Source organism: Siniperca chuatsi, linkage group LG1 (genome assembly GCF_020085105.1).
Source record: "Siniperca chuatsi isolate FFG_IHB_CAS linkage group LG1, ASM2008510v1, whole genome shotgun sequence".
In the NCBI taxonomy this organism is placed as follows: Eukaryota; Metazoa; Chordata; class Actinopteri; order Centrarchiformes; family Sinipercidae; genus Siniperca; species Siniperca chuatsi.
In genome coordinates, this window is record NC_058042.1 from 24,575,786 (window position 1) to 24,586,668 (window position 10,883).

General features: G+C 40.3%; 1 protein-coding gene across 2 annotated transcripts; it reads left to right on the top strand.

Annotated features, from left to right (window-relative positions):
- Nucleotides 1-5,462: 5,462 nt before the first annotated feature.
- LOC122880137 (serine/arginine repetitive matrix protein 1-like) lies at nt 5,463-9,714 on the top strand. 2 transcript variants are annotated; one of them, XM_044204960.1, is made up of 3 exons: nt 5,463-5,754; nt 6,459-8,335; nt 8,516-9,714. In XM_044204960.1, exons 1-3 carry the CDS (start codon nt 5,562-5,564, stop codon nt 9,389-9,391), a joined length of 2,946 nt encoding a protein of 981 aa, XP_044060895.1. In that variant the 5' UTR covers nt 5,463-5,561; the 3' UTR covers nt 9,392-9,714. The 2 variants fall into 2 exon arrangements, with proteins under 2 accessions (XP_044060895.1, XP_044060884.1); XM_044204949.1 differs by having other exon boundaries at nt 5,464-5,754; nt 6,459-9,714.
- The last annotated feature ends 1,169 nt before the right edge of the window (nt 9,715-10,883 follow it).

A 10,883-nucleotide genomic window follows, 5' to 3' on the forward strand; every position in this document is an offset into this window, starting at 1 on the left:
CACATTTCACTAACTGTTCTCTGCTCTTGTACGATCCTTGTGCTGTAGCAAATATAATCAAACTTTATATCATCAAGACACTAAAGCTCTTAAATCAAAGTTAGCTGGCTGTGGGATTGTTAGTAGGCACATACTGAATGATGCATGTCGGAAATGCAACCATTTCTCTGTGCAGTTTGACCATTGTACTGTTAAACTTACTTTTCTTTACTACTTATGGAAAGTAAGCTACAATGCTGAAATGATAGTAAATGCCAATAAAACACAGCAGATGACATTGTTATCATTTCATCAACTGAAGATGAATAATGATGTTAGACCATAAATGTCCAATATTACCTCCTGCAAACATGTAGGGCAGGGCTATTCAATTACAAATTCAATTGGGCCAGATTTTAAAACCTGGAAATGCAGATGGGCCAGACATTTTCAGCAGCTTATTTAAAACCTTTTTAGTTTTGTTTTTGGTAATGACAAACGTTAAAGAAACGCCGCTAATTGAATAGGTCCGATGTGTGTTGTTAAAGGCCTGAAAAAACATGATCACAATCTAGTCTAACTGACATTTAGTAACACAGTGAATGGCTGTTAATACATTTTGTTGTTGCCTCACAGGCAATGACATAAAATGCACTTGAGTAATTGATTGTGAGTTTGTGTGTGTGTAATTATCTTGTGTGTGTGTATGCCTGATACTGCCTTATCTTTGAGTGTGGATTTGCCTGTATGTTGAGGACTCCCTGGGAATGGATTCCTGCTGGCTTTGTGAATATGCATGGCTGCCTGCATGCATGATTAATTTCTTAAGCAAATGTCAGCGTATGGGATTAGAATGTAAATCCAACTGTACGTCTACAGTGCATAGAGCCACGGTTTACCTTTCAACTTTACTCTTGCACAGGATTGATTCATCCACATCTATACATCTTATTAAGACATATGCAAAACATATAGCAGAGACCAAAGACCAAAGCGATTTAGTTTTTCACATCAAAGCATCAGTGGTCGGTGTGTGCTGATACATAATTGGTATGGGCTGTTTTCTTGTAAAACTCCACAAAGATGATTTTGGATATTTCTAGTTATTTGCTTTTTCAAATGATTGTTCAGGGCAAAACTGAAAAGATAACAAACTGGTGTTAGTGGCCTCCAGGGTACATACCCAGGCCTCTGACTTAGAAGTGACTGGTATGAGTAATAGGTCAAGGCACTCAGCCCTCCTCTGCTAGTGGTCAGTATGAAAAAGGTTTCAACATGGATGTGTAGCAGGGTTACTGCATTAGAGAAAGCATGCTCAGCAAGTCATCCTGGAGTAAATAAAGACTAGAGAACTCATAAGCAGTGTATTAGTGCCACCTAAGGTTGTCGCAAAGCAACACAGCTACCAAACAGTAACATAACACTTCGGATTGGCGTATAGAGACAACAGATGATACTGTTATCTGTTTTTGTTGAGATGTAGGCAGATTTAGATTGAATGTAATGTGTTATTAACGCCTTTTATGGCTACTAGATTCATTCTAAATATCATGACCACTTTTTTTGTTTGATAATGAATAATAATTTGCTACTGTAGTGATACCGTATGGGGTATATTTCTTATCACTCCCAACCAGGGAGATCAAAGCGCAGGGTAAGCTGCTCAGGTTATTGAACCCCCTCCATCCCCAGTCACTAGATCTCTAGGTAAATGCCTCTCGTCACACAAGGATGGTGTCATTAACCCTTTAGCCACCCTACTGTATTAATGAGAAAGATAAGAGGGACATTTGGCTGTAATTTAACCTATGTTTTATTTTTATGTTTGCTTTAGAAGTGGTGGTCTTGCTGCAGTAGCATTTAGTCGCTGCAGGAGCTTAAAGGAAAAGCTGCATGTCACACAGTGCAACACTGCTTATTGTACTGCAGAGCCAATCACTCTCGCCACTGGATATAATGACTAAAAGTAATACTGGTTATGACGAGATTTTCTGTTCGCTGCTGAACTTATACTTGCAAGTGTATCATTACTACTTTTTCTTTCATTATTTGAGATTAAATTCGATTGCAACCATCAACAGTTTCTAAAGATTTCTGTGATTAAAGGACACAGGGACCAGTTGTAGTTAAGGTGAACATCTTTTAACTGAAAAATTAAGGGTTTGAGTGGAGGAGCAACACGTCCATCAAGAGGTATGTGCTGTGTTACTGTGACCATGAGCTGTTTTCACATTGCAAACTGCCCTGGGCAATTATTGTAAATGTAAAATATAAAAGGTGCCACAGATTGTGTGTATTTGCTAGAATGGGGATAGGTTGTGTTAACAGCTCAGTGGTAAGCCTTTATAAGAATATGTAGGCATAAAGAACCATTGTAATCGAGCACTGAGCTCTGGGGGTGGGGAAAGAATGCTCGCTAATGAACCATGATGGATGAGGAAAACAATTCATTCAGATGAGAAGAAGCTGCATTACACCAGCTCTGTCAATAATGGTGCAGTTGTAACTGTGAGGCACAGAGAAAAAACAAGTGACCTACAATTCTAGATTCCAGTCACATTCATGTTGATCATTAGTGAAGCAAATCTAGATATCATTTTTTTTCCTTCATACTGTTGGCATGTCATCTTTTTATTTTGGCTGCGACTATGCTTATTGTAAATTGTAGCAATGTATGAGTTTATGTATATGATAATAAGTAAATGGCTAATAAATAAGTTATGCAATTCAAATCAGCATAAAGAAGCAATTGTAGCAGCACTAGAAATCTATTCAAATATTCAATCACCTCAATCATAATCTTGCTAATGATATCCAATTACAACACTGCCATCCACATCTATGGCCTCTTTACTAATTTTTACATTTGCCTAAATAAATTACTTTGAAATGCATACTTTATGTGTTGCTATTTTAAGATAGAAAGTTTATGTTTTCAAACTTGGCATTAAATAAACTGCTGAACCAGCCACCAAAGACTCTGTAAACAATGTGGTTGTCAGATGATTCAAATTTCAAGTCTGTGGGAGCTTTTCAGATGAAGCAGGGATGCCATAAAATGGCATCTTCCCAAAGTCCCAAATATTTCTTATATTGATTGTGACCTGAATCCACAAGATGTATATGTATATATCATGTAAAGAAGACACTGCTGACCACTGTTCTGACTCCTTAAACTGAAACACCTTCCTCCTTGTCCACCAGAGGGAACTATTGTTCTGTCTGCTCTATTCTGCCCAACACAGCTCAGGGCGTTTTCCCAGGCCAAGGTGCTTGAACAGGCCGGGTGCTGGGTGCATGTTACAGCTCAAGGTATTGCCTTTGTAAACTGTACCTCCTCCCACTCCTGACTCACTCCTCTTTGCTGTCTTTCTGGAGGCTCAGGAGGCAGCTCAGTCTTGGACTCATCACACTGCTGGGTCTGATGGTGATGTCTGTATCATTGTGGTATTTGTGCGCGCGCTACAGTATGTGTGCAACTCTTGTATTTATGTTATGTGATGATGGGAGTTGATGATGATGATGATGGTGCTCAGGCTGCATTTCGCATGAATGTTTAATGGTCAATAATTTACACTGGTTATTTTATTGTACAATGGGCTTTTTTGTTTATTTGCATCAATTATTCACATGACAATCATGATGCAATGTGATTGTGAATACTGACCATTTGTATTATGACAGCCAGTGTGTGTTTTCATTATGAACTTATACACTTTAGGCATAACACATAATAACTCTGTAAGAATTATTTTATTTTTGTTATTTTTATTTAACCAGGAATAAAAGAGTCATTGAGATTAAAAATCTCTTTTTCAAAAGTGTCCTGCCAAGACAGGCAGCAGCACATAAAACACATCTGCAGACATAAGACAAACATAAAAGAATTCACAATGAAAACAAACAAATTACAGAGTTATAAGATATAGAAACTATCTTTAAAAAACTTAAAATATTCTAAAATCCAGAGCACTATAATGGAAATAAAAATATTCCTTAAATTTTTTATTGAATGTGGACTGTTTTATGCAATACAAGTTGATGCATTTGCTCAGGTTAGAGCAACATATTTGTCTCCAACACTGCTGTTACATTTAGACCTGTACTGCATAGTATATTTCTAGCTAGCTCCCTACTAGAGGGACCTTATCCTCAGCCTGATCATGCAGCGACATAGCACATCCCTTCCTTTTGGGCTGAGAAGATGTCTCTCCAAATAAATCTGATAGAGCACAGGCACCTGCTGAGTCCATACTTCTTCTCTTGCAGAGCAGGAATTTGGAAGAACCACAGCTTTATCTTGTTTTTTGTTCTGTTCTGGTTGTTCAATTTCTGAATACATTTTAAAAAATGAAAATGAAACGATTAGTACTGCTTAAAAAATGCTAATCACCATAATCCTGGCCACATACAGTAGCTTACATTGCCTTATATGTATGTATGTGTATTACTATATTTTCTATATTTTCAGTGCACAGGATGAGATAAAGGATATATTGACAACATACACTATACGTACCAGCCTTAAATATTTTCTCAGTTTCACAGAATTCCTCCTTGTTTGAGAGACCTACACCTCCTCTGCTGCGAATGCTGTGGGCTTCCGCTTTTTGTCCGAGAGACGAAACAGGAGAGAGAAAGAGAAAAACAGCAGTTCCCTTTGTCAGCTGCAGCAGGTGGCTGTTTTCTGTGAAAAAGCTCTAAAAACCAAGCGTGTTACTTGCTGAGCACTGACAAGGTTAGCGCCTCGCTGGTGAACTCAGTGAAGCATTTAGCAGCTAAAGAGCCCGATATTTCCCTCAGGAGTTAGTGAAGACCAAAGCAGAGCTAAAAGGAGAGTGAATATGGGACTTACATTTGCCAGCTGGCAAGAAACACGACTCCAAATGAATGCTAATGTTGCTCCGTATTTACTAGATGTGTAAATTAGCAACTGTTTGCTAACAAGTTTGCTGTAACAACTTCAAGTGATAACATGTCAATGTTGTGTTCACAGCTAGCTTGTTTGTGCTGCTCCCAAGTGGCCAAAAATCTGTTTTTGCGGGTTTTACTGATGACATAAGGATATTGTAGTGATAAACAACAGAAAAAGGGAGAGATTTTGTTTTCCAGTCAACATGCAGCATTCTACATGCTGTGAATAGGACCAAAGGCACACAGATGAAAGATTGCGATAAAAGATGATCAAATATAATGAGTAAGTGAGGCAGAGAGTCTGTTTTTTGAAACCATTACTCAAGATATTATCTTGCTTGCATTCTTTTTGTAACTGATGTTGACAGATAATTAACACGTGAATATTGCTATAACAGCAATAACAGCAGCTGCAAATATTCTAATTAATATAAAATTAGAATGTTAGAGATGATAAATCATGAAAAACATGTTTTTTTTCAAATCGTTATTGGAAATATTCAAAAAACAACAACAACAAAGTGAATAGAACTTAGAACACAACTATGTGCAGAACATTCTATGACATCAAAGACATTCTACAGGAGGGAGTTCACTAAGTGGAGATCAGTTCAGGTCACACAGTCTAACGTTACAATAAGAAAAAGTACTTTCTAAGAGACGTGAAAATGAATTTCCAGAGTTTGTGTCCGTATGGACTGAAGAGCATAATGGAGTGTATTTCCAGAGCGACACTCCTCTCTCAACCTACCGACATCCCCGACTTTTTATTCCAGTATATGTCGGAGCTGATCAGCTTTAGAAGATCTCACCCAGAAGCTGATCCCAAGGTGGTTTCTTTCCGCTACCAAGAGCTGTGGGGTAAGTTACTGTTCAAATTGTCAAATATAGTCTTTTAAAGTAATAATTTGTGATGTCCTGAGCTAATCCGTTAAAGGTGGGGTATGCGATTCTAATCCAATACAAGTAATTTTGTCAAATTCAGTGAATATCTCCTCACGGGCCACTTGCTGTCCCTTCTGTGTGCGCTGAAAAAAACCCTCTGGTGTTTGTACACAGCCCTGGCTCTGTAAATGGGAAAAAGCAAAGTTGCTCAGACCGAGCCACACAACACTATTCCAGTCATGATTTGTGTTTCAGGTAGTGGGAAACTGTCTCATCCTCTCTGGCTGTTAGTGTTGCAGCAGCAACTGTAGGGACAGTTTGCTAAACCACAACCAAGCTAATGTTAGTTACATTACTTGCTGTGTCGTTGTTCGCTCTATATCATGGTATTTGTCATGGTATTGGATTTCTCCAGAATCGCATACCACACCTTTACATTCTTTGTAATAGATCAGTCAAGTAATGTTAGTTTCAGGTTTCTCAGATTGATACAGACAACCAACCAAATATTTCACCAATAGCAACACAGTAACTCTGAAGTAGTGAATAAGATTAATATTTAAAAAACATTTACTTATTCAGTGTTGTTTTACTGATGTGTGAATTTTATCACTCATGATACATGTTTTGGAAAAGATGTAGTGTATTAATATCATGATTTTGTAAATGGCCTTTTCCAGAAAAAAAATTCCTGAGAAACATGAAGGGAACAACAGAGACTCCAATCGCCACCACAGAAAAGTCTGCAGCAGCACCACAAGTTCCATCTCAGGCCGAGATAGATGAGGCTCTAAAGGAGAAATTGGGAACAAAAAAAAAAACAGGAAAAGACAAGAAGCCCTCTACAACTCCCATGTATTCACCACCAACACCACCTCCCCTTGTTGGAAGACAGTTTGGGAAGAACGTACCAACAACTGTCCATATTGTTAAAGCAGAAGGAAAGCCTGCACCACCTCCCTGTGATGTCAGCATGAAGACACGTAGAGTGTCCTCAGTGAGGATTGCTAGTCCACAGCAGAGCAAAGAAACCACTGATGACGTAAAGAAAATGCCAGAAACACACCAACGCATGCTGAAACCAATTCTAAAACAATCCTCAACACCTACAGATGTGTCAGCTTCAAAATCCATTGCAGCCAGTAAGCCCTCCAAACTTCCCAGTAGCCCGGTGCCCATGATTACACAAAACCTTGTTCTCCCACCTATTCCACAGAAGAAAACCAGAGGAGACCAGATATCTGTGGTCCAAGGTAACGGTGTGTCCCCTAAACCTTGGAAAGGGTCACCAATAAACAGGGAGGTGGTGTCAGAAGAGACCAGTAGCAGGTCTCCAGTATGCACAGCAATGGGGCCAATAAAGGCAAAAGCAGAACCTAAAGGAGCCAGTGTACCAAGGCCAGAAAGCACTCAAGAACCAAGGGAACCAGAAACAGAGAGCACTAGTGCAGGACGTACAACACCAAAGGTCCAGGAGCCAGAGAAGAAGAATGGGATTCAACCTAACAGGCCACCAGAGAAGACCAGAGCACTGGGGCTAATAAAGACAAAGCCAAATCCTAAAGGAGCCAGTGTACCACTGCCTGAAAGCACTCAAGAACCAAGGGAACCAGAAACAGAGAGCACTAGTGCAGGACGTACAACACCAAAGGTCCAGCAGCCAGAGAAGAAGATTGGGATTCAGCCGAACAGGCCACCAGAGAAGACCAGAGCACTGGGGCCAATAAAGACAAAGTCAAAACCTAAAGGAGCCAGTGTACCTCTGCCAGAAAGCACTCAAGAACCAAGGGAACCAGAAACAGAGAGCACTAGTGCAGGACGTACAACACCAAAGGTCCAGCAGCCAGAGAAGAAGATTGGGATTCAGCCGAACAGGCTACCAGAGAAGACCAGAGCACTGGGGCCAATAAAGACAAAGCCAAAACCTAAAGGAGCCAGTGTACCACTGCCAGAAAGCACTCAAGAACCAAGGGAACCAGAAACAGAGAGCACTAGTGAAGGACGTACAACACCAAAGGTCCAGCAGCCAGAGAAGAAGATTGGGATTCAGCCTAACAGGCCACCAGAGACCAGAACACTGGGGCCAATAAAGACAAAGCCAAATCCTAAAGGAGCCAGTGCACCACGGCCAGAAAGCACTCAAGAACCAAGGGAACCCGAAACAGAGAGCACTAGTGCAGGACGTACAACACCAAAGGTCCAGGAGCCAGAGAAGAAGAACAGGATTCAGCCTAACAGGCCACCAGAGACCAGAACACTGGGGCCAATAAAGACAAAGCCAAATCCTAAAGGAGCCAGTGCACCACGGCCAGAAAGCACTCAAGAACCAAGGGAACCAGAAACAGAGAGCACTAGTGCAGGACGTACAACACCAAAGGTCCAGGAGCCAGAGAAGAAGAACAGGATTCAGCCTAACAGGCCACCAGAGACCAGAGCACTGGGGCCACTAAAGACAAAGCCAAATCCTAAAGGAGCCAGTGTACCACTGCCAGAAAGCACTCAAGAACCAAGGGAACCAGAAACAGAGAGCACTAGTGCAGGACGTACAACACCAAAGGTCCAGCAGCCAGAGAAGAAGAACAGGATTCAGCCTAACAGGCCACCAGAGACCAGAGCACTGGGGCCACTAAAGCCAAAGCCAAATCCTAAAGGAGCCAGTGTACCACTGCCAGAAAGCACTCAAGAACCAAGGGAACCAGAAACAGAGAGCACTAGTGCAGGACGTACAACACCAAAGGTCCAGGAGCCAGAGAAGAACAGGATTCAGCCTAACAGGCCACCAGAGAAGACCAGAGCACTGGGGCCAATAAAGACAAAGCCAAAACCTAAAGGGGCCAGTGTACCACGGCCAGAAAGCACTCAAGAACCAAGGGAACCAGAAACAGAGAGCACTAGTGCAGGACGTACAACACCAAAGGTCCAGCAGCCAGAGAAGAAGATTGGGATTCAGCCTAACAGGCTACCAGAGAAGACCAGAGCACTGGGGCCAATAAAGGCAGATCCAAAACCTAAAGGAGCCAGCGTACCACTGCCAGAAAGCACTCAAGAACCAAGGGAACCCGAAACAGAGAGCACTAGTGCAGGACGTACAACACCAAAGGTCCAGGAGCCAGAGAAGAAGAACGGGATTCAGCCTAACAGGCCACCAGAGAAGACCAGAGCACCGGGGCCAATAAAGACAAAGCCAAATCTTAAAGGAGCCAGTGTACTAAGGCCAAAAAGCACTCAAACACCAAGGGAACCAGAAACAGAGAGCACTAGTGCAGGACTTATAACACCAAAGGTCCAGGAGCCAGAGAAGAACTGGATTCAGCCTAACAGGCCACCAGAGAAGACCAGAGGACGGAGGGTACTGTGGGCAGAGAGGGCAAGAGTAAAGCCAATAGTAGACAGGACAATTGGAGGCATTCAGGGTACAGCCTTCAGTAGACCAGTTTCTGTAGCAGAGGGCACAAACAATCTGAATCTAGCACCCCTTAGCTCCTCTAGCCACACTTGCCCTCATTTACAGCAATGTATCCATATCATAAGATACAGGCGCATGCAGGTAAGATCCTCATCTTTAGGCCACAGTCGTCCTTCAGTAAACTCACATGATCACTATGGATTATAATGAGGACTCCAACAACAGAAATACTAATGACCCCACAGTGATTTTGAAATGCCAGAAAAATTCAGCTGAACTAAACTAATGTCACGTTGCCTACCATGCACCCATCAGCCTTGGAAGGGGGTCCCCTCTTGTGTGATCCTTCACAAGGTTTCTTCCATCTTTACCTGTTAAAGGGTTTTGGGGGGAGTTTTTCCTTGCCCGCTTGAGGGGGGGTGGCCTTATCACGTGGGTTTTGTGTGACTTAGTTAAATAAGTAATAGTTAATAAAAGTTAAATGAGTTCTGTTTAAATTAATAAAACCAAATAAAAATCAATAAAATAAAAAAATCAACTGTTATATTTTATTCATACTGAGGAAATGCTTTATAACTATTTGAACTCTCACCTAGATGTTGGAGCAAATTTTCCTTAAAGTTGAAAGAAATAACTCAATCAAGGAAAAGCATGTCCAGCAACAAAGGACAGATGATATGATTTTTATTCTAAAAATTCTCTACATTAGTAATTTAAAAAAATATGAACGGAATATCTCTGGTGCTCCTCCGGTGCATCATGTGTTATATCCATATGAGTTGGACTGCTAAGATATATGAATTATACGAAATCTACAGGTGTAATTGTTGAACTCATGGATTCCACTATAACACAATGACAATACATGGTTTCAGGTTATATTTTGTACAGTTAATATTAGTGATTGAAATAGAGTTTTTTCAGAATTTTCCATTAGTTTTGTCAAAATAGTTTCCAATTTAGGAATTTAGTTCATTTTACAGCACAGTAATATGTTGTTTGTTTCCTTTATTACATGATTGCAATTGACATTGACATATGGTCTCAGTGTTGGGGGTCTTGTTATTATATAAATATATAGTTTAAATAGCTGTAGGATTGGTAAGCATTGTGTCACGTGTGCTTTCAGTGTATTTTTACTTTAAAAAACTCACTATTGAATACATAGTAGCATCTGTTTTTATGCATGTATAGGCAAGAAAAATGTATGAATTTATTGCAGAAGTTGTTAGTTTCCCCCCCAGTATGTTCTGCCTTGCTTCAAGAAAACAAAAAAAGGAAATAAAAGTTTACCAAGTAGAATATTTTTCAGGAAATTGATCCAAAAATGCCGTCCATATAAATCCATATAAATAAATAAAAGTCCATATAAAACTAAAAATATGGCGGAATACTTTCAAAATAGGGCAAGTATACTGCACAAATACAGTACATGTCAGAATACAGAAATACAGTGAAAATATTGTGAAAATACGACAGTGGCACCTCGACAAAAGACAAAGAGACAAAGAGACATAAAAGCACAGAACACTGCCTCTTAGCATACAGTGTACTACATATTTTAGCTGGTAACACATTCAAATTTGGCCAGAAGTCACAAAATATAACAGACAGACCAAATTTTTCCTTACTGCTAAACACATCTGGCTAACACAAATAGACAGTTAAATAACACTTCTTAACATTGTTAATAAACACA